This window comes from Cervus canadensis, chromosome 12 (assembly GCF_019320065.1).
Source record: "Cervus canadensis isolate Bull #8, Minnesota chromosome 12, ASM1932006v1, whole genome shotgun sequence".
In the NCBI taxonomy this organism is placed as follows: domain Eukaryota; kingdom Metazoa; phylum Chordata; class Mammalia; order Artiodactyla; family Cervidae; genus Cervus; species Cervus canadensis.
The window spans coordinates 8,191,241-8,214,693 of record NC_057397.1 but is presented as its reverse complement, the minus strand read 5'-3'; the positions used below and the strand labels follow the sequence as shown (position 1 = coordinate 8,214,693).

Sequence of the window (23,453 nt, the reverse complement as noted above, 5' to 3'; positions counted from 1 at the left end):
CAGCTTGAGGTCACCGAGCAGGCCCCCAGCCAGGGCTGACCCCAGTCCACCAGCCAGTAGTACCCCTCCGGCCCACCCCCACGCCATGACACAGGAGCCCTCCTCGAAGCTGGAGGCCCCTCCCTCTGGTCTTCCCACCAGGGGCCCCACGCTGTCCTGGGGCCCCAGCCACCCTGCACACAGGCTCTGAGCTCTGCTACATCCCTGACAGTCCGCCTTTCCAGAGCCATTAGTGGAGGCCCCGGCCTGTCCCCTGCTCGCAGATGAGTAAACAGGCCAGGGAGGGCTGGGGGACTTTCCAGGGCCCTGACCAGGCCAGGCCCAGGAAGAGCTCCCCGTGGGAGTTCCCAGCCGCAAGTCCCCGACGCTCATTCCCGGCTGCACAGCTGCAGCTAGAGTTTGACTCCAGAGGGCTTCGAGAGCGCCAGCTTCCGTGGACCTGGGGCCCCGTCCGACATGGGGGAAGGCTGCAGGGCCAGGGCTCATGGGGGTCCCAGGAGAGCTAAGGAGGGGGTGCGTGGGAGCACCGTGCGCAGGACCGGGCTGGGAGGGCGCGGGTGGGGCCGTGGGCGGCGACCCCCTGTCCCGCAGCGCGCCCACCCCACCGTAGGGCGGGTGCAGGAGGGGCGGCTCCTTCCCGGGGCGGGGCTGGGGTCCTCCCGGCACGCCCCCCGCCCTCTCGGCCGGCTCACCCGCGGGCAAGCGTCCTGCCGCCGCCTCCATTCGCGCGGGGCTGGGCAGGGCCGGGGCGCGGCGGCCGAGACTCAGTGCGCGGGGCACGCCGGCCTCCCCGCGGACGCTCGGCGGCCGGGCTGCGGGGGGGCTATTTATAGCGCCCGGGCATCACGTGGGCGGCGTGGCCGTGACCAGCGGGCGACCCGGCTGGTAGTGACTCCCACACCTGCCGCCTAAATATAACCACAGGCCATCCCGCACGCCGGGGCAAACAAAGAGGGCCGGTCCGGGAGAGGAAGCACCGGCGGAGGAAGGGGAAACGCAGGGGCGGGGGCGCTGCCCGCGCACCCCGCCTTCCTCCCACCGTGCCCTGAACCCTCCAGCGGCTCCCGCAGCAGGGAGCGGGCGCTGCCCCAGGTCCGGAGAAGCTCAGCTGGAGCCGGAGCCCTGGCGGGGACCTCGGTGCAGGTCCGGAGGGCGAACTTCCTTTGGGGAATGGAAAGGAGGGTGCCCCGTGGCCCAGGTGGGCTCCAGAAGCTGACGCCCACAGGATGGAGATGGGGACCGACACCTGGTCTGGCCCTGCCCTGAGCCCTGCCCAGCTCTCCAGCCTCAAACCCCAGGACCTCTCTGCTCCCTGAGCGCCTACTGTGTGCCAGACGCTGCTGTCCCTCACTGAACCCTGGACACACCCCTGGGGGTGCTGCCATCACCCCCTCCCCCCCCAACCCCCCAGTATGCCGGTGGGGAAGCTGAGGCAGAGGGACCCTCGAGGAAGCAGCCTTCACCCAAGAAGGTCTCCATCTCCCGCTCATCCTCCAGTGCTCAGTGCAGATGCCCCCTCCCCAGGAGGCCCTCTGTGATGGGGAACCCTCCCCTGGGCGCAGGCCTGAACCCCGGCAGGGTGCTGGCTTCACCTCCTGGAAGCACCAGCTCAGGAACACACGCGCTCCCCAGACTCTGAGCCCCGAGAGCAGGCAGCCGGGCACCACAGGCAACCATGTACCTGCCCCAGCCAGCCCGGGGGCCCACGGAAGGGGGTGGAGCAGGGTGGGTAGAGCCCCCAGCACACAGGATCCCCAGAGGCCTTGCCTCGCTGGGAACCCGGCTCCAAGCCCAGCTCCCAGCCAGCCAGCCTGGCCCCTGCAATCATCGGTCAGCGCCTCGGGGGCGGGGTGGGAGGAACTGGCCAGGGGCCCAGCCCAGAGCAGGGCCGGGTCCCAGGCTCTCCCCACACACATACCCAGAGTGTCAGCCAGGCCTGGGGACCCGCGCTCCCCCACCCGCCAGGAGGAGCCCCACCCAAGCCTCGCCGGGGCCCTGCCCACCAGCTCAGGAGCCCTGGGGCAACGGCTCCTCCACCCACAGCCAAGGTGGGCTCGGCCCAGGACACCCACTCCAGTGCTCTTGGGTCCCAGCTTCCAGCAGCCTCTCCCTAAAGGCCAGCTCTGGGCACTCAGGGCCCCGCCAGTCTCCCATCTTGACGGCTTCCTGAGAGTTTGTCCCCTCAGACACTGTGCTGGACACTGCATGCCTTGATCAAAGCCCATCGGCCACACTGTATTAATAAAATAGCAGCTCAGAGGGGTCGAGGGACTTAACCCAAGTCACACAGCCGACAAGCAGAGGAACCAAAGTTGGGCTGAGTTTTGCTGACCCCCGGAGACCCTGACCCTCTGGAGACAGGACCCCTGGGCAAGCTGCTCTCCCACCACGTCATGCTGCATCCCCATCCATACAAGCTGAGAGGTCCCATCAGCTTTGTGGACCTGCACCCAGGACCCAGAGCCCACCAGGCTGCTCAGCCCGCAAACCAGCACCCCTGCCCCACCTCACTGGGGGCACCCACTCTGGCCAGGCCTGGGGGGCACCTGCTGGCCTGGCACCATCCCAAGCCCTTCGGAGAAGTCTATTTTTATCAGGGCAGGAGCCATTCCTGGAATCCTCCCAGACAAGCCCGAATCCACATGCTGCTTGGGGGCGGGGAGGGGACCCAACAGGCCAAGCCCACACCCACCCCCGAAGAGTCTCCCCAGAGCCCCCTGCCCCTGTGCCCACAGCACCGAGGGTCCAGCCCCCTCACCGACCAAGTTGGGCTGCCTGCCCTCCCTACAGCCACAGGCCCTTCAGAGCAGTTTCCCCACCCCCCGGGGAACATGTGTCCTAAAGGAGGGGCTCAACTCCACCCGCTCCCTCCGCGCAGGGCCTGGCACCAGGAGGCCCCCCACTTGCTGTGGAAGGAACAAATGACCCAACGTCCTGGGCAGAGCTCCAGATCTGGGCAACATCCAGAAACCATCACGGGATCGCAGCCCCTGAAGTCCAGAGGAACCTCAGAGGTCACCCGCGCCGTCTCATCACCAGCTTGCACATCTCTGGTGATGGGGGGCTCGCTGCTATTTGATGGCACCTTCCATGCTGGGCAGCTCCCCGAGTTATGCATCCATCCCCCTCTAGGCCTCCTGGATGGGCCCAGCAGGAGGCACCCTGCAAAGCAGAATAAGCCAGCACAGCAGGCGCTGTGGAGGGCAGGATTGGAGGATCGGGTGTTCAGGGAAGGCTCCCTGGAAGAGCTGGCCAGGGAGGGCAACAGGCATGCAGCTCATGTATGGAAACATCATCAGGGCTCGAGCAGCTGCCCCGACCCCCTATGCAACCTGGGGCTCTCACTTGCTCTCTCTGGAGCTTGAGACCTCCTCTGTAAGTGGTGACACTGCCAGGAAGGGAAGCCACTTTCCAGTGGTGCCAGCTCCAAGCCGGTCAAGAGGCACCCAGGCTTTGACCTGGAAGTGGAGCTGTTAGGAGTAGGCTTGAATTTCCACCCAGGGAAGGCACCTGTTCTCTGCCAGGATCTGGGGATGAGAAGAGGGCTGCAAACACACTGTCCCTAGACGCTGCACGGGGCCGCCCTCACCACACCGGGTTCAATGGTGCCTCATGGGCGTGGTGCACGCTTGCCAACCCAAGTGGCCGGCACCTACCTGCCATCAGCCACCAGCACAGCCCGGGTGGGTCACAGCGCCACTGTGGACTCAGGAGCCATAACTGCCACCTCCATGGGCAGGCGGGTGGGTGTGGGCTAGGCTGCTGGGCCCCGGCCTGGCCGTCACCAGTGGTGGGCACAGAGCAGGCAGCCAAGTGAGCCAGACCAGGCACCTCGGGTCTTCTGAACCCCGTGGCCACCCCGAGTCCACCAGGCCCACCCGAAGCCTCCCTGGTCTCAATGGCACCACCGGACAGGCACCCCTCACCTGGGTGAGGCACAGCCGGGCTCCCGGGGCCCTGGCCCTCCCCACCTTGGCCTCAGCTGGCCTGGCCTCACCGTGTGGGGCCTGGACCCTCCCTTGAAGGACCCAGCGTGAGAGGAGAGGGCAGAGGACGGACAGAGGGCCGACCTGCCCACGGGGTCTGGGGTTGAGCCTGATGCTGTCTGCGACCACCTGCCCCTGGGGTCCCGGCTCCTCATCAGAAAAAGGTATGACAAGCCCTGCCCGGCTGGGACGAGGGCCTGTGGGCACTAGTGGCTGGAAAATGGGGCCTCTGTGGCCACCAGGCAGCAGCTCCGAGGAAACAGGGCAGTGGGGGGAGCAGGACTGCCAGGAGCTCTGCAGGTGTCACCTCTGCCCCCCACGGCGGGGGCCCCCACCGGAGCCAGCCCCTCTCCTACATCCTGTCAGCTCTTCCTGCTGGCGGATCACAGCCGGCGGCACATGCAGGGTCAGTGGCACATGGAAGGGGTGGCTCCAGCTGCCCAGGCAGGCTGGCTGTGCTGTCACACAGTGACACGCTGGCCGCAGCTCACCCCGGTGTCCAGAATGAGGGGGGACTGCACCCCTGGGGCTGCCTGCCTCTGCTCAAAGCCCCACCACTCACCTGTCACTGACCAGGATCCCCTCCCCACACCTGAGGCCTCAGCCCTGGCTCTGAGCCCAGTCTGCCCCCCGGGTCCTACCTGCAGCCTCCCCTGCTCCCACCCCTGACCTTAGGACTCCTCCAAGGGGGACAGGGGAGCCAGCATCTGTTCATTCATTCATTCATTCACCTGATTCACAAATGTTCACTGAGCATCTTCCTCCACTGCCGGGTGCTGGGCTGAGCTGGGGGACACATGGGGAGAAGTCACCAGTAGATGCAAAAAGCCTGCCCTGCCCTCTCCTGCCCCAGCCCCGCCCTGATGGGGCATCTGGCCACCCCTCTGCACCCCAGCCCCCACCCTGAGAAGCCACCTCCCTGACTGCCCAGCACAGGTGGGCTGGATAATACTGTGGCTGCCCAGGGGGCTGGGAGTGCCCCCCCCCAACCCTGTGCAGGCAGCATTGCTGAATCTGGGGTCACCGCAAAGAGACCTCACTCCCCCGGTGCCTCAGTTTCCCAGGCTGTCACCTGCAGGGTTAGAATGTGGCATTTTCACAGTGCCACCTGTCACCAGCTACCAGGTCCCACATGGACCACACCGGCCAGCCGCCCCTCCCCTGGCTCCTGCCGGGGGAGCATCACCCCCCTGCAACTCCCCCCTTGCCTCCAGGGGTGGGCGCTGGGGGTCAGGGGTGAGCAAACCTCCACGACCCCAGGTGGGGTGGGGGTCGGTGGCAGGACACACAACCAGGCAATGGACTGAGTTAGAAAGGACACTGGTGGGTGGTAAGGGGGTAAACACGAGGCCTCTCAGAGGACGTGGCCTTTGGGCAGAGACTCAGGACGCACACGCACTGCACGGGTCCCCGAGAGGGGACGCATCAGACCCCGCTGAACCCCGGGAGAAGTGCATGCCCTGTCTCTCTGCTTGCCACTCCAGGACCTTTCCACCACCGCCATCACCATCACCCTCAGCCTGCACACCCCCCGCCTGAGGCAGAAGACCGAGTGCCCCGTTCCACATGGAGCCAGATGGAGACGCAGAGCAGAGCTGTCTGAGACCCAGGTTCCTTCTCTTCGCCCCAGTGAGTCATGGAAACCTCACGGTTCGGAGCCCGGGCCCAGGGGCGTGCTAATGCAGACAAGGCCTTCAGTGCAGCCACAACAGTGGCCCAGCAGCAAGCATCGGCGTCAGCCTCCCAGCTCCAGGTCCTCAACTCAGAGCCCAGCAGCTCTCGGGCTCAACACAATTAGCACCAACCCCTCAGGGGGTTACTAAAACCCAAGATAATAATGGCTGACAGTCTAAGCTGCTACTCGTTAACAATAAACATGAATGATGGTAGTTCTCGCTTTTCGAGAACCTGCTTTCCGACGAAGCCCTAAGATAGCTGGAGTCAAAGGCCAGGAGGTCCTCCCTTCCTGGCTGGGGGTTCCGCCTCCCTGATCCGTTTGGTGCAAGGGGGCTGGACGAGGCCCAGCTGGTCACTGTAAGGCTCAGAGTCCCAATCTACATTAATAGCCAAACCAACCACAGATGTGCATGGGTCAGGCTGTCGCCAGCCCCAGAGCACCCCCTAGGGCACCTGCTGACTAAGTGACCCCCAGCTGGCAAGGACTGCCACCCCAGCATGGTGACACGTGACCATCCATGTGGTCACTGTGTCGTGACCCTCGTCTACCAAGAGAGGACATGGCTGCAGGGGGTCTCGGTCACTACCCAAGGGGCAGAAGAACCAGGCTGGACAGCCCCCTGCTGGCCCTAGGGCCCTGCTCTGCACTGCGACCCTGTCCCACCGCCGACTGTGTGGCCAGCGGTCCCGGTCACCCTCGGCCTGTGCCACTGAGGCAGGGATCCCACACCCCAGAGGCCCAGGGAGCACAGCAGTATCACAGAGCCTGGAAGGAGAGTGTCCAGTTTGGGCTCAGGAAGGAGAAGGCCCCCTCGCCCCATTTGACAGAGGAAACCACTGAGGCTCCCAGCTGAGCCACAAGCATGAGCAAGAAGGCCTGGGGACCCCAGGGCCCCATGCTCTCTTGGGCTCTGCCCCCACGGTGTCCCCATCCCAGTCCCCACCCACGTGAGCCTGCCGGGAGCCCACAGACACTCACTCACTGTCCTGCGTCCTGAGTCCTGCAGGCCTGCAGAGGCCGCGCCCCCAGCCCAGCTTTATCCCCAGCCTGGCCTCCCGCCCTCCCCGCCCTCCCCACGTCAAAGGCCCTGGGACCGCCCGCCAGCCCAGGAGGCGGGGGCTCAGGCAGGGGCAGCCCCGGAAGGACCCGGGCTCCCAGGGCAGTCCCGGCGGCCAAGCGGGGCGGCGGTGGGGGGGCTGGCCAGGACACAAGTTGGAGGTCACAGCGGGCACCCCGGTCTCGGGAAGAGGGCAGGAGAGCCCCTCCCCTGTGGGCCGGGCTCTGGGGCCCACTGGGGGCAAGACAGTCCCCAGGGCCCTGTAACCGCTGGCAGTCAGAGCTGAAGGGGACAGGCGGGGCAGGTGGGCGGCAGCAGAGCCGGCGGGGAGGGGTCAGAGGCCCAGCCCGGGCCTGCGGCTGGCAGGGTGGGCGCTCCGACACACAGCCTGGGGGCTCCCCAGGTCTCTGGCCTGTCTCCCCACTGCTTGCTGTGGGCTGGAAAGGGGCTCCTGGGGCCCTTTCCTTGCAGAGGGGAGCTCACTGCACCTCCAGAGAAACAGCCCAGCCCTCTGCAGTCTGCCCCCCACCTAAGAAGTCCCCCAGGGAGCCCCCAGCCTACTCAAGGGGGCAGCCAGGTTTGCCCAGAGCCCCACTCTGAGCTCACTGCTCAGTTCCTCCTCTTGTCCTGTTTCCTCCACAAGGAAGTGGGGAAGAAAGCTAACAGGCAGGTTAGCCCACCCACCCAGGCCTGGGAGCCAGGGCCCACAAAAGCACTAAGGAAGTGGGAACCCCCGCCCATGGGGGAAGGGCTGTTCCTGCTTCCCAGGGTCAGGGTCACTCGCCCCTCCCCCACCAGGATGTTGCCCCAGTCATGGTGACATCAGGAGGGGTGGAACCTACAGGGCTGGGGTGGGGTATGTATTTCAGGCTCACCCAGCCCCCAGGCCTGTACTTCTTGGGGGCAGAGGGAGGCCATGCCCTGCTTACAAGCCACCCGGTGCGCAATGGGGGCAGCTCCTACCCTCTGCCACGCATCCAGCTGCCCATAACCTCCCCCTCCCTGCCCCATCACTAGGTCCCCATTGGTCGCCCCCGGCCGCCATCCCAGACGGAGGCCCTTCCCCAGCGGCCTGTCACCCAGATTCAGCCCATCGTGACTACCCAGGGCCTCAGCCAACCCCCGAAGCCCTCTTCAGCAACCCCCCAGCCCTCTGGCCTGACGCTGCCAGGGTCCCCCACACAGACATGGGGTGTCCACCTTTCTGAGCCCAGGCCTCCCACCCCCTGGGGACCCTGGCATCTGTATTCACACAGGCAGCTGGGCTGACCTGGGCGGCTGGGAGCGGTGTTCTGTAGGTCCTGCCAGGCCCCCAGGCTCTCTGCTTGGAGAGCCCCCAGCCCCAGGGGCGGGGCGTGGATCTGGTTATCTGGGATGCAGGGCCCATCACGCTGGGATTCTAGACAGGAGGAACAGAGCTTCAAGCCTGCCCTGCGCTCAGAGTTAGACCTGCACCCACAGCCCCTGGCACGCTCCTCCTGGGCCCCGTGGGGCTGGCACCGACTCCTGGCACCATGCCACCCCATCTCCAAGGCCCCTAAAGGCCAATGCCCAGAATGGGCCTGGCCTCCGGGAAGGGCACGGAGTTTCACGGATCCACTTGACGCTAACGGCCCCTGAGAGGCCCTTGAACCCGCCCCCGCCCCCACCCCCCGCCAGCTCAAGCCCCTGCCAGGAACACAGAGGCCCCGAGGAGGCCCCTGATCCTGGCCTCCCGAGAGCTGAGCACTCCCCAGGCAGAGCCCCAGCCCCTCCTGTTTCACGAGCACATCGCCAGGACCCTCAACAGGCAGAGGGACCTGGGCTCCCACGCTGGGGCCTCAGAGAAGAGGGGTGGGAGCCAGGGCCTCACAGACGGTCCATGTGGCCTAACAGTCCTCACTGCCCAAGAGGAGGCTGCCCACCAAACCCTCGCCACCAGGATCAACTGGAGACCCCACAGGGGTCTTCAGCTGGCAAGGGGAAAGGCCTGCACCCAGGGCGTGGAAGTCCTCCTCCCCTGGCCGCTGGGTGCCCTGGGCCCATCTCCTCCCCTCTCTGGGCCTTCTGAGCCAGCAGCAAGGCACAGGATGAGAAAACAGAACTGCACTCCGTAAGTGCCCACAGAGCGGTCATGTGGCCTGCTGGGCAGGGGTGGGGTGCACACACGATAGATGGGTTCCAGCAAAGCCCACCTTGCCGGATGGATCCTGGTCAAGCTGGCTGATGGCCCCCAGCCCCTCTCCGTGGGGAAGTGGCTATGGCTAACTCCTGGGGACAATGAGGGGACAGGGTCCCTGAGGGTGGGCAGGAGAGCCTGAGCAGAGGAGAGGGGCACCTGGCAGGCACCCCCTCCTGCCACTCCAGAGCACCCCAATCCCAAGGGGGAGCAGGGTTGGCTCCCCCCAGCACCCTCAGGCAGGGTCGCCAGTCCCCTGTGCCCACCCGAGCCCTCTACACCCACCAGGGAGGTGGGGAGCTGAGCTGGCCCCTCCTCCTGCAGGACCCTGGCGGCAGGGTGCCAGGGAGCTTGGGGGCCCAGGGGCAAGTGGACGTTGGAGCATCAGGGTGTGATGGCCACTTCTTCCAGCCCCACACCCAGGAGCCTGGCCAGAGCAGGACCCCCTGCCTGGGTCACAAGACAGGAGACTGTGGCCCAGCTGAGCCCAGGTCCACGGGACCCCCAGAACCCCCAGGCCACCCTCAGCCACCGCCCAGCTCACCCCTCCTCTTACCTCCCAAGCACATCCCAACCGTGGGCCCAGGGTCCAACCCCATAAAAGGGGAGAAGGCCAGAGGCCCTCTCCAGGTACTGGCCCCTCACAGGGCCCTTGTCGCCAGGCCCTCCCCACATCCATCCCCAAGCTGGCACTGGAAGACACCCAGCCCCCCATCGCCTGGATGAGGAAACCAAGGCTCAGGCCTCACAGGGCAGCTCTGAGGGGCTGAGCCAGCACTCCCGGCCAGCCCAGGGTGGGCATTTCTGTGTATTTTCTCCTCCAAACAGGCCCCAGAGGGGAAACTGAGGCCCAGCCTCCGCAGATGTCCGGGTGACATCGTGTCCAAATGACAAGGCCTCCCGGAGCCTACCCAGTCCCCCCACCCCACCCCCGCCCTGTGCCCGGAGCGCAAGGCCGCTGGGGGTCAGGCGGGCAGGAAGGGGGCGCGAGATCGCAGAGGTGGCCGGGGCCACTGGCCAAAGCCCTGGTGGACGCACGTCAGAGGGGCCTGCAGGAACCGCGGGAAAGAGCGCTGACCTGGCCTCGGGAGGCCATGTCCAAAATAACCAGCCCAGCCGCCCTGCAAGGACTCAGCCGGGCGCACGTAGGCCTCTCAGTCCGGGCGCTGCCAAGCTGGGTGCAGAAGGTCATAGCTATTTCTGGGCCGGCCTGGCAGCGAGACACAGCCCCCCAGTGCCCCCAAAGAGCCAGCGCAAGAGGGGCGGCCGAGGCGGGTCCCAGCCCCGTGACGCGCGGCCTCTACCTGGGGTGGGGGTCCTGCCGGGGGACCCCACACTGCCCCCTTTCAAAAAGCCCATTGGCATCATCAGCATGTCAGGGTCACGTTGGTCCCATCAGGCGGTTCCGGGCCTTCTCGGCCACGAATCCCTGTGCTGGGCCCTTGGCCACACAAAGAACCACAACTGCCCGCAGCACACGGGGGCTCTGCTCTCTGCTCTCCAGCAGCTCCAACCCTAGTGCCAGGGGAGGCCTTGACTGTGGCAGGAACCCCCCGTGCCCACACAGGCACCCCCTGCCCACCCGGGCACACCCACGGAAATGCCAGCACTGCCCCTTATCACACACAGCCTCCAGCCTGGGGCTCTGCCTGCCTCATGAGGGTCACCACCACCCCCATAACCAATGATCGTCTGACCAGTGGGAACCTGGGGCCCAGAGAGGACGTGAGACTTTGAGGTGCAGCCTCACTCGAACACCCAGGCCAGGCAGGTTCTCCGTGGGCCGAGGGGAAGGGGACGGTTCCCTCTCATCACCCCAGATCCAGGCTTCTGTCCACAGAGCCTGCCCCTCCAGCAGAGCACAAGCTTGGGAGCCTGCCCCAGTTCCCATCCTGGCTCCCCCATTGCGAGCTGTGTGCCGCTGGGCACACCCCTCAGCTTCGCTGTGCCTCAGTTTGTTCATGGGTGAAACGGGTTCCCTGGAAGCTCATCCCGCATGGAGCTGCTGCTGGCTGTTCTCCTGGGCCTGGAAGGACGCTCCCCTCCCGAGCAGCCTTGCCTGAGTCCCCAGATGCTCGCACTGTGCTGGGCGCCCACAGGGGCTCTGACGGGACTCTGGGATCCCCGGGAGGGTCCACGTTCAGGGTCCTGAGTCCCCCAATGGGTTCCTTGGACACTTGAGGGGATTTCTTCCCGCAGGGTGTCTCAGAGCCCTCATTTCTCTACACACAAGGCAATCTGAAGGGAGGCAGTCAGCAGCGCATTTCCAGAATGTCTCTGAAGCCAGGCACTAGCAACAAGGCGCCTCCCAGAACCCACCTCGGCAATAGCAGGCGAGGCCGGAGGAGGGCCCCAGCCGCAAGGGTCCGAGAGCCTCCGGGCCTGGTGCCCCACATCCTGCTCACCTGTGTGTCTGGGAGCATCTCTCTGAGCCCTGTCTGTGAGAACGGACAATGAAGACTCCAGGCAAGGCTTGGAGGAGTGCGGCGGGCGGGCCACGCTGGCGGTCACTGCAGCAAGGGCAAGGGCTGAGCACGTACTCCTCCCCTCCCCCCGTGTCCCCACCTGGACCATGCCAGGGCGACAGTGACCTGAGGGTGGCAGGATTAGCTCCTGGATGCAGGCGTTCCCTGCCACGAGAACGGCCGAGGCCGGATGCCCAGCCCAAGCGGGCAGCAGGAAGGCCCCAGCTGCGGGGAGCTCGTCGCACCCCAGCCCCACCAACCCCAACAGCGCAGCTTCCCCAGACAGAAAGTAGCAGAGGCCAGCACCGTGCATCTGGGGCAGCTGGGCGTCAAGACCTGGGCACCTACGCCCCCAGCTCAAGCACCTCCCCAGCTCCTGGGGAGGCAGCAGGGACCCATGGGGACAGAGGACCCATGGGAAACCCTCCTCTCCGCGGCCTGAGCCTCCTGCGGGGCTGAGGTGTCTTCCAGCCTGGGGTCTGCACTGGGCCCCAGCTCCCTTGAGGGGCTCTGGGCATGGCTTCAGGCCAGCGGGCAGCCCCAGCCGCCCCACCCCTCCCTGCCCAGCGGCTGACTTCAGCCCCTCTCCCTGGACTGCACGGCACAGCCCCACAGCGTCTGGGGGGTCCTGGGGGCAGAGGCCGGGGGAGCTGGTCTGAGGGTGGCCCCCAGGGCCCAGGGACTTGTCTCCACCTGGCAGCATCATGCCAGCCATTCCCACGGTCAGAAGGAAGCAGCGGCCCGCTGGCCTCCTCCAGAGAGCCAGGCCAGCACTCGGAGGGGACAGCTGCCAGTCAGCACCTTGGAGCCCAGGAGGCCCCAGGCGACACCTTCTCCACGCCGGGCACAGACGCCCAGAGTCAGACAAGCAGGTCCTGCTCCAGAGCAGGGAACTCCACCAATATCCTGTGATAAACCACGAAGCAAAGAACATGAAAGAGAATACGACGTGGCAGGCTTCCCTTGTGTCTCAGTGGGCGAAGGATCTACCTGCAATGTAAGAGACCCAGCTTCGACCCCTGGGTTGGGACGATCCCCTGGAGAAGGGAATGGCTACCCACTCCAGTATTCTGGCCTGGAGACTTGCACGGACAGAGGAGCCTCGCGGACTACAGTCCACAGGGTCACAAAGAGTCGGACATGACCGAGCAATAACACTTTTGCTTTTCATGAAAAAGAATATATCCATACGTGTAAGAGCCACTTGGCTGCACAGGAGAAATTAACACAACACAGTAAATCAATTAGACTTCAATTCAGTAAAAATGCCCAGGGCCAGATGGGTGTGAGTGCCGGGCAGCCCCTCCTCGCCAGACCCAGCAAGGCCGATGTGAAAAGAAAAATATGTGCAGGGGCAGAGCAGGCAGGGAGCACACACCAGAGACCACCAAGCGGGTGCCCTCTTTGCTCCATCTGACCCCTCGGAGACGCTGAGCCCCTGCGGGGACCTGGGGTGCAGGGCACAACGGGGGCTGCCCAAGTGCCCGGCTCTGTGCCCAGGCCCCTGGGGCACCCTGCCGCCTGGGCTCTGGGATCAAAGTGGCAGAGGCACCAACGACAGATCCCAGAGAACACAGGCCCCACGCCACGGGGGGACAGGGGTCCCGGAGCAGGGGAGCGGGCCTTTGTGTGCTCGACCTGCCCTGAGGTCATCAGGCCTCTCTCCACGCAGACCGGGGGAGGAGGACACCTACCTGTGGTCCCGCACCCGCCGGGCCCCGCATCCCGACAGCAAGCAGGTGCTGCTTCACTTTCTCCTGCAAGAGCGGACCGAGCCCCTGCCTGCTGGAGCCCTGGGCCAGAGCCGGGTTAATCCTATTTGGCAGACTAACTGTGAGCCTGCTCAAGCCAGCCTGTGTAGGGCAGGGGAGCTGTTTAAATTTTTTTTTTTAATGGAGATAAAATCCACCTAACGTGATGTTCCCCCTTTTAGCTATCTGAAAATGCACGCTTTGGTGTTTTTTTTAGTACGTTCACATTGTTGTGTAGTCATCACCACAACCAATTCCAGAACATTTCCATCACGCTCTAAAGGTACCCCACGCCTATCAGCAGTCACTGCCCATCCCCCTGCCCCAGGCCTTGGCAACGGTGAATCTGCTCTCTGTCTCGATGGATTTGCCTGTTCTGGACGTTTTACACCAACGGAGTAAATCACGTGTGGTCCTTCACATCAGGGTCCCTTCACTCCGGATAACGCCTCCCAGGCTCACACACACTGTCAGGACGCTGAGTGACGTCGGCAGTGTGGACAGAGGACGTCTGGGTCATTTCCAGGTCTGGTCTCCCTTCACCCACGGGGACTGAGCGCGTTACCAGGGAGCAGGGCTGCACGGGAGGGTCCAGGTGACATGGGGCCAGCTCCTTCCCAGGCCCACCAGGCTGCCCAGGCACCGGGCAGGTCCCAGGGGGACAGAGGCCCCAGCAGCTGGGTGGGAGGGAAGGGGCCTCCAGGGTTCCAGGCAGGACAGGGCTGGCCTTCAAGGAAGGGGAAGGTCGGTCAGAGCCTTTTTAGAAGTTAAAAACATAACTGTCACACGAGTAGTGACCACGGGTCTAAGGTCTATTCCATCCGCGATGGAACTGGTGGAGGCAGTGCTGGTTCAGAGGAGAATCCCTCGATCCCAAGCGCTAAAATCAGAGAGGAGGGGGGAGACGGGCGGTGTTCGACAGGGCAACGCCACCATCGCCCAGCGAGGCCACCAGACAGAGTGGCACACCCAGGCGACTCCCCCACATCCAGGGCAGGTACAGACGTCCCGAGAAAGCTGGACGGCACCCAACAGTCACAGAAGGACACGCCGTCCCCCCTCTGCCTTAGGAGGTCCAACCGGGTGAACGGGAGTGGGCCTCTGGGCGGAGGGCACGGCCTGAGCAAAGGCCTCAAGGCAAGGGCAGGGTCCCCAGGGCGGGCGGGCTTGAGGGGGGCACTGGTCCTCTGAGTCGCCAGAGGGATGGGGGGTATCTCTGCAATCCCAGATCCAGGCATGTCACAGAGTCAAGCGCGAGGTGAGGGTGAGGCAATGGAAACTCCCCAGAATCCCTGGTCGGGGGGCGGGAGGACCGCCGCGGGCAGTAAGCAGGCAGCACCTGGGCCCAGGTAACTGAGGCCACCTGGGGTGACAGGAATCTGGGGAGCATCTACCCAGAGCCAGTCCCCCGCTGGCATCCCAGGGCCCCCACGCCACCCGCACTCCCTACGTGGTGAACGCTGAATCAGTGCGTCCTCCTCGGCCGAATCATGCGGAAGGAAACACGGCCTGCTTACGGCTGGAAGGAAGGCCCCCGCCGTTTCCTTCCTCCTCTTCTCCAGCCTCACCTGTGTGCTGTATGGACTCTCTGCAGTCCACGGACTACAGCCCACCAGCCTCCTCTGTCCATGGGATTCTCCAGGCAAGAATACTGGAGTGGCTGCATTCCGTTCTCCAGGGGATCTTCCCGAACCAGGGGTTGACCCACGTCTCCTGTGTCTCCTGCACTGCAGGTGAATTCTTTACCGGCTGAGCCCTCGGGGTAGCCCATCTCAGCTGCCCTCCTGCTATTACTGAACCGCGCCCCCGGGCCCTGCCGCTGGCTCTCTGCACCCACGGTGCCCTCTGCCAGGAGCAGTCTGGCCTCGTGGCATCCTGCTCCCCCACCAGGCCTCTGCCTTCAGGTGCCACCTCCCCAGGACTCCCTCCTGGCCCTCCTGCACCTCTGCAAGTCCCGCTTCCTTGGAAGCCCGCTCACCTGCTCACAAGCTCTCACTGAGCTCCCACGGGTGCCCTGGCTGTGCTGTGGACCCAAGGGCACTCTCGGGGAGCAAAGCTCAGCTCCTCACACAGCAGCCAGAGGGTGACATGGGGGCCAGGCACCCCCAGACCACAGCCCTAGCAACGGCAAGACAAGAGGAGAGGCCTCAGCTGCTGAGGAGCCCCTGCCCCAGCTGGACCCCCAACACACTGGGACCCCCATCTCTGACCCAGCTTCCACCCAGGCCCCTCACCAAGGGCAAGCGCGTGGAGCCCCGCTTCACAGGCCATCACAGCACACGGCACCCAGGAAGACATGGTCTGGGGCCCGGGGCCAGCCTCCCAGGCTCCGGGCTCTCGGCTCAGTGTTCCCCAGCACCCCTCAAGGCTTCTCCTATTTCAAAATCATCTTGACAAGCACCGGAGAACCCAGCCTCGGCCTCTGCCACCTCCCCCACTCCTGGACGTGAGTGCCGCCTACGTTTCTTAAAAAGAGCATCCCTCCTCCCCCTCCTGTGTTCTCATGACAAGGCAGCAGGGCGAGGCCAGCGCTGCTCAGACCTGGGTCAGCCGCACTCCACCTCTGGGAGGTACCCACATCCCCAGGGCAGCTGCAAGGCTGGGTCACAGACTAGCAGGCCTGGCATGAAGTAGGTGCTCGGAAAGAAGGGTCAGGGACCCTCCTGGGCCAGGCCCCCGGCTGCCTGTCCTCAGCCCATGGATGCCCCTGGACCATCCGCCCTGGCCCAGGACTGGCTGGTGGACACGCCTCCCGGCAGTGGGTCCTGCATCCCAGATCTGCCCGAAGTCCCAGTTCTCACGCTCACTTCCTCGGGGTGGGGAGTGGGGGCAGGGCACGACACGCTCACCCAGGCCCTGAAACCCCAGCCCCCTCTCTGGGAGCCTGTGCCCACAAGGACCCGGGGACAGAGCCTTTCACTGGGAGGGGGGCTGAGGGGGAGGAACAGGGGAGCACCAGGCGGGAGATGAGGAAGAGGGGCGGGAGGAGAGCAGGAGACCCAGCGGGGGTGCTCCCTGGCCTCCCCAGGGCTGGCCAGACAGGGCTGTCTGACCCTGAGCCCACCAGGGTCCTTCTGAAAACAGGAGGCCGGGCAGGAGCGATGCAGCCAAGAACACAGGACGCGAGGGGTCAGCGTCTGTCCTAGAGCCGGGCAGGCCCGGCTGGCAGTGTCCGTGGGAACAGGACCAGGGCCCAGCCGGCCACACTCAGGCCAGTCAGTGGGCATCGGGGCCACGGCAAAGGCAGGGGCGGCTGGGCATGTCCCAAGCAGCGGGAGCCCAGGCCCCGATCCTGCCCCACCCATGTCCAGACCTGCAGGCTGATCTGGGGCAGGGGGCTGTCTCGTGGGGGCCCTGGGGAAGGCTGGAGGGGTGGTGAGGGGAGAGAGAAAGGGTCGGCGAGGCACAATCACCCCTACCCTCACCATCCACGCCCCCAGACCCCGGGAGGCGCTCTCTCCGTCTCCTACCTCCCCTTGGCCCCAGCCCCCTCCTGCCTGCAGCCCTCTCCCCGCCCCCCTTAGCCACCTCCTCCCTGACCCTCACCTGGCACCGAGTGTCTCCCTCTGGGTTAGGGGCTCCTCCTCCAGCTCCCTGGACCCCCACCTCCCCTGACCACACACCCACCCAGGGCAGAAGCCGCAGTGGCCCCGTGCATGTCTGGAGACCGTGACTTCGTGGGCTGTGGCCACACTGGACCTCAGGTGGGGGACAGGGGTGGCTGACAAGGTGGACAGACAGCTGGACACTCTGATGAGTGGCTCAGTCTGCAACCAGCCCACACACCCCGCAGGCTCTGCCCAGCTCCATCCTCTGCGCTCCCTGCCCCCCACACTCCACCCGGGGACCCCCAGCCGCTGGCTGTCCTCACAGGCCTGGGGGCCCCTCGGGACGGCCCTTCCAGTGACTTCCTGCCAGGGAAGCTGGGGGGAGGGGTAAACAAGGCCTCCAGATGGCTTCCTGCGGGCTGCCCGCGAGCGTGGGAACGGGCCAGCCCCGGGGCCATGGAGGAGGGGAGGGCTGTGCCCTCATCAGAACACCTTCTGCCCCCCGCCTCCCAATGTCCCCTTTGACACCTCCCGACACGTGCACCTCCACCTACAGAGCAGGAGACTGAGGTCCCACCGGCGGGCCAGAAGCAGGGCCTCCTGCCCACTACAGCCCTTCCTTATCAGGCCTGCCCGCCCACAGAGGCAGGGCCCCACCGCCCCATCTGAGAGGCAGGGGACACCGAGGCCAGAGAGAGGAGGGTCTCCCAGGGCGCGATGAGTCAGTGGCTGGGCGGAGAGGGGTCAGCCCCCACCTCAGCACGCATCTGTAAACAGGGGGACGACAGTACAGCTCCAGGCCCCTCGACAAGGACGGCACAGCCCCGGCCCAGGGGGCACCGGTGACAGCACATCTGGCCCCCCAGACCAGGGTCCTTGGTCCTGGGAGACAGTGCAGCGACAGCCACTGCCACCCAGCTGACCGAGAGGATGGATGGAGGCTGTGCCTGGACCAGTACCTCTGGCCCAGGGCAGCCTCACGACAGCCACTGAGGAGATGCCCTAAACTCAGGCCCTGAGCCCCGGGGAGCCATCCTCACCCGGCTCCCCTCCAGCCGCGGTGATGGCCACATCTTTCAAGCCCAGGTGGGACACCACCTCTTCTCCGAAGGCCTCCCTGATTTCCCATCCCCCCACAACCTCGAAGTCCGAGACACACGCTCCAGGAAGGCGACAGCTATCCCCTGAAGGTCCTTCTGTCCACCCGTGGCCCCTCCCAGGGTCAAGACCACCTCTCTGTGCCCTGTCCCATCCCCCACGGGGCCAGTGCAGGCCTGGGAGCCCCTCGAGGGGCACATGAAGGCAGGAGTGAGTAGGGGTCCTGTAGCCTGCACCCCCTACCCCACTACACGGCAGCCAAGCTGGTGGTGACGGCAAGAGGGACGCACCTGGGGAGAGGAGGCTAACACGGGGGTGCTGATTCATGAAAGGGCTCGTCCAAGCCCGGGACGCAGGCCCCCGGGTGCCACCAGGAGAAAGGCCTGCAGTCGGTGGCGAGGGAGATTTCAAGTGAATAACTGCACGTTATTCAGCAGCCTGTTCCTGTGTAATCCAGCACAGGCCCAGCAGCCCAGCCCAGAGCGGTTATGAACCTCCTGGGCTGTCTGACTTTTCATGAGGGGCCCCATCATAAAGGAGCACCACTGAGTCTGTGCTGAACACTAACTTGGAGCACGGTTAGGGTGATGCTTCACCCCCAACGTGAGCTCCTGGGGCGGGCAGTACCCTCAAGGTAGGACCCCAAGCCCTCTCTGCCCACACCCTGCACAGGGTCAGGCCTAAAGCACAACTTGACAGGCCAACGGAGGCCCCCCGGATGGCCCCTCCCCAGGTTGCAGCCTTGGAGTCTTAAAGGGCTAGCCTGCCGGGCGGTCACATGGGGCAGACGCACGCTTGCAAGCAGGTCGTTTGGCTCAGGTGGCTCCGGCTAAACTGCCAAGGCCACCAGCTTTGTCCTGACCCCCATGCAGTCTGCGGTGGGGTCCAGGGTCTACTCCGAGCTTCCCATTCTCTAGACAAGAAAACTGAGGCCCAGGAAGGGCAGGGGCTGGCCCAGCGTCACCCAGAAGCCTGGCAGAGCTGGGGCCATGGCTCTGGGCTCCCTAGGGCCATGTGGAGGGGACAGCGAGGTCTTGGTGGGAAGTCCCTGGCACCCTCGGGCACCCCCTGAGCTCCTCGTGGCAATTCCCAGCAGATGCGCCAGTGGGCAGCCGGCCAGAGAGAAGTGAAGGCCAGGAGAAGGCCCAGCAGCTGACCCCGTGGGGAGATGAAAGCGGAGGAAATGTTTGGCTTGGCAGGGCACGGTCTAGGCAAGGGAGGAGGGCCGCCCTGGCTTCAGCAGATGATACCCGGGGATGCCAGCAGGCGCAGCAGAAAGGCGCACCGCTGGGGGCGGGCGCAGGGCAGGCAGCAGGTAAAGCCACCACAGGTGGCCGTGGGTGGTGACGGACGGGCAGCGGTCACTGGGGGAGCCCCGGGTGGTGTGGCGGGGAATCCTTCTGGCCCTCCCGCGCCTCTTCCAGGAAGCCTGAGTCACAGGAGGGGCCCCGGGGCCAGGAGAGCGGCCGGGAGCACCAGTCCCACGGGAAGGGGACAGGGCAGGGCCGCCCGCCTCCTCCAGCTGGGCCAGCCCCGGCTTCGGGGTCTTTGCGGCAAGTGAGGCCATGGGAACAGGCTCAGGCCACCCCCAGGAGGAGCTGGAGGGATGGAGGACAGCAGGTCAGAGCCCCCCTTCCGCAGGAGGGGAACTGAGACCCCAGAGGAGAAAAGTTGGCTCAGAGCCAGACAGTTAATGACCTATTATCAACCAAGGGGGCTCCGGTCAGGCAGGCCTGGGTGCCGGGGAGACCCACAGCCGTGTGCATCAACGTCCTGGCCAAGCCCTGTTCCAGCACATCAGCTCCCTGCCTTGCACCAGAGACCATCCCACCACCCTGCTCTAGAAAACTCCATGGCTCCCGCCGCCCCTTCCCTGAGTCTGAGTCAGGAAATGGAACCAGAGCACAATGCAGCCCCAACCTTCCACCTACCCGCATCAGCCATGCTGCTTCCTGTCTGGGGGACATGGGGGTGCACGCACAGAACACCAAGCATCTGGGGGCGCCACCCCTGTCGACAACCTCAGATCTGATCCTGGGCCCTCATTTGTGGGTACAGGATGGAAACCCAGGGCGATGACACCCACCCCTGGATTCATCCAGGACTCAGCCAAGCTCCAGCCAGGCACACAGTAAGTGCACAATAAAGGCAGTGTCCGGGAAGACCCAGGAAAAAGAGTGGGTTCGTGGCTCAGAGGCCCAAGAAGTGGGGACAGCTGGAGGAGCCACATGGGGCTCAGGTCTAACTGCTGGACGAGTTTCTCCTGACGTGCCTCCCAGACGCTGCAATGGCCGAGGACAGCAGAACCCCCATCCAGTCATCCTGGAGGATCACCACCTTCTAGAGCGCTCTGGTCTCTGCAAGGCTCGAGCCACCTCCCTGCACGCTGAGGCCTCGGGCACTTGCGGCTCGGTGCTCACGTCCAGTGTACACACCACCTGCCTTATGAGGGCCGGCAGGGGACTCGCACTCCTAACAGAGGCCAGGGAGGGGACAGACCCCACGCCAGGCCGGACCAGGGCAGCCATGCAGCGGAGGGGTCACTGTGACGAGTCCTGGGCCTGGCTGTGACTTCCACCCACCCCTGGCCTGGACAGCCCTTCCAGATTCCCAACAGGAACCATTTCTAGCCACCTGGGGGGACTCGCAGCACCAGGCCAGCGTGGCGTTGTACAGAGGCAGTCACCTGCTTGAGCTACGACTGCCTGGAGCCCCTGTGACCTCGGGAAGTGAGGAGCCTCAGTGAACGTTGGCCTCTCGCTGCAGGGCTGGTGGACAACGACTCCCATTGCTGGGGGACAGACCAGAATGGACAGAAGGGGCCTGGCACTCAGCAGGCACCGACACACCCAGTAACCACCTTCTCCGAGGCTCGGCTTCCTTACCTGAAAGGGAGCCACCTCCCCTGCCCCCCGGAGTCCCGGCGACAGGAGATGCTCTGGCCCTGGGGACGTGGACAGAGTCTTGTTCCACAGAAATGGACCTGCCCTCATTCCCTCCAGCCTTCGGAGGGCCCCCGGGCCTGGCGTCCTGGCCAGGAAAACAGCAGGGTGGAGAGGCCAAGCCCTGCACCCTCCAGCCAACCCAGCAGCCCACCCAAACACCCAGCCCTGAAGGTCAGGTGCGTGACAGCAGGGTCACACGTGTCCCCTGGTCCTCAGTGCCCAGAGCGCGGCCCCTGGACGTGTGCATCATGGGCATACACAGCCCCATCGGCCACTTGGTATCACTGTCCCAACTGAGAGAAGCGTATGGTGAGGCGGGGGACCTGGGGCGGGCTTGGAGGTCCACCATGCCCCGCCAGCCCCTCCTAAGGCTGCCCTCTGCCCCTCACCAGCCCCCAGCCCGGCACCACTTCTTCCTGGCACAGTGGCCACCTACAGGTGTGGGCACTGCCACCTGACCGCCAGCTCCACGGGGCCGGGGCCAGGGCTGCCCTGATAACAGCTTATCAGGGCCCAGCACACAGTAGGCACTTTTATCAGGGCCCGGCACACAGTAGGCGCTCAAAGTTGGTGCCTCTGTGAGACGGGAACGCCACCTTGTGGCTTCACCGAGGACCACCACCCAGACCGGCCCGCTTCCCAGGGCCTGAAGCGGGACGCACCATTACCCACCCCTCAGTCCAGCACCGCGCCTGGCACAGACTGCGTGGCAAGCTCTACGGGGCTGTTGGCAGAGGCCAGCTACCCAAGGGGACAGTGGGGGGCATTCTCTCTTCTTGAATACTTGCAGTGAGGGAGGCCTGGGTGGCTGTGGAGAGACCCCCAAGGCCACCTCCGGCCCCCTTTACTCCACACAGCAGCCTGTCGGTTAGGGCCACCAGCACCCACTTCACCAGGGGGAAAACCAAGGCTCTGGTGAGGGGCTGGACATGACTCTACCTCTCTGGTCCTTAGTTTCATCTGAGAAGTGGGGTTAATAACCTCATGGATGGATCTGAGGAGGTCACTGAGGCAAGGTGCCCACATAGAGCTGCAGAGGGGGGTCCCCGTCCAGGCAAGGCCACAGGCACCCCTGTGTCCACTGACACCCCCTCTGGCCCACAGCCCCACACGGTTCCGGCCTGGGACCAAGGACCCACTGGAGTCTACACACCACTGATGCTAAGCTCCCAGGCACTCACCACCACCTGCTGGGCTGACCACAGAGCCCGCCAGCCAGGAGGGAAGGAACAGTACCCCCCGCCAGCCAGGGCCAGAGTGCCCAGCACACTGACCTCTGGCCTGGACCCTCAGACCCATGATCAGGGTCCAGCCTGTGGGGTCACCACGCTCCACCCAGGTAAGGCCAGGCCCAGGGCGACAGCTGCCCTGCGGTCACAGAGCTGACATGCCACCCACCCCAACTCCACCGGCCACCAGCTAGCTGCCCTGGAGAACACAGGAGCGTGTCCCCCAGCAGTCTGGCCAAGGCTGGGACCTGCTCTAAGCTGGGGTACTGCTTGGACAGATGAACTGCCACTGGGCTACCAGCGCCCGCCCAGTGTGAGAGTCGGGGCTCGCATGGTTCCCCGGGACCTGGAGCTCAACCTGGGTGCCATCAGCTGGGCCGACAAGCCCCGTGGGGTTTGTGGCGGGCAGGGGCGTTAGAGACCAAGTGCCCCCAAACTGTGCGGAGGAGCGAACTGAGCAAGGGGGTGGGGGGCGGCACGCGATCCCCGGCGCTGCTTGGGACTCAGGGACTCCGGATGAGGGCCTCCCGCCCCCAGGATCGGGAGCAGAGATCAAGCTTCCCAACCCGGGCGTCCACCGCCGGCCACGCGGGGGGAGCGGCGGGCGGCGTCCCGAGCCTGCCCCCGACCCCACCCCGGGCTGAGAGCTGCACGTGGCAGGCGCCGGGCCCGCACGCGCGCCGCCGAGGCCGCCGGGCGCGGGGTCCCGGCCCCCCAAGAGGCGGCCCGCCCCCCGGCCCGCGCGCCCGCACCGCGCTCCCTCACCGCGCGCGCCCCCGCCCGGGCGGGCACGAGGAGACTGACCTGGCGGTCCGGGCGCCGGCTCCACGGGCGGAGGGCTCGGGGCGCGCGTGCGCGTGCACGAGGGCCCGGCGCGCGCAGGCGCGGCCCCGCTCCGGGAGCGCGAGGCCCGGCCCTCCGGGTCACATGGGCGGAGCGGCCCAATGGGAACGCTCCCCACCCGGGGGCACCCGCGGGCGCGCGCGCGCGAGCCCCGGAGCCCCGCCCGGGCGAGAAGGGGCGTGGCCGTGGGCTCTGAGCCTTGTCGCGTCTCCCTCGCAAGCCGGCTGAGGCTGGACGACGGGGCGGTTGCGGGGCGGAGAGCGACCCGACCCCGAGGTGAAGCCGAGGCGGAGAGATGGAGTCCGGCGTCCCAGGCTTTCAGAAAACTTCTGGAGTCATGGACTTTCCCCTGTGTCAGTTGGGGCTGAGCCCCACGCTCACAGGACGGTTGCCGTGAAGACGGGGCACGGAAAAGCAGTCACCCCGCCCCAGGCTTGGGGTCAGACAGAGGCTTGGGGCCAGACCGGGGCTCGAGGCCTCCAGGCTGCCCCTAATGCATGCAGTGGGCTGGGACCCCCAGGAGATCTTAAGGTGCCCCCTGGGGGACTGGTGAGGAGGTCCCCTTCTGGATCAGCCCTTCCTAGAGAGCTCAGGCTCCACCAGTGGTGACTTACGGAGACCCGGCACAGAGTGGGGAAGGAAAGGTGGGCATGGAACCGGGCTGGGGATCTCCTGGGGACCTCACTCTCCCCACC

The 23,453-nt window shown here is 65.7% G+C and overlaps 1 protein-coding gene across 11 annotated transcripts in view; it reads right to left on the bottom strand.

Annotated features, from left to right (window-relative positions):
• PTP4A3 (protein tyrosine phosphatase 4A3) overlaps positions 1-22,830 on the bottom strand; it is a 32,137-nt gene extending 9,307 nt beyond the window's left edge. For 3 of the 11 annotated variants that reach the window (XM_043483513.1, XM_043483522.1, XM_043483521.1), the window contains exon 1: positions 693-830. Coding sequence is in view for 2 of the 11 variants with exons in the window: in XM_043483511.1 (XP_043339446.1) it covers positions 4,723-4,772; positions 11,285-12,278 (1,044 nt within the window). In the remaining 9 variants the exon portion in view is untranslated. The other 8 variants (XM_043483511.1, XM_043483517.1, XR_006272293.1 and 5 more) reach the window with 8 other exon arrangements.
• Positions 22,831-23,453: the final 623 nt, after the last annotated feature.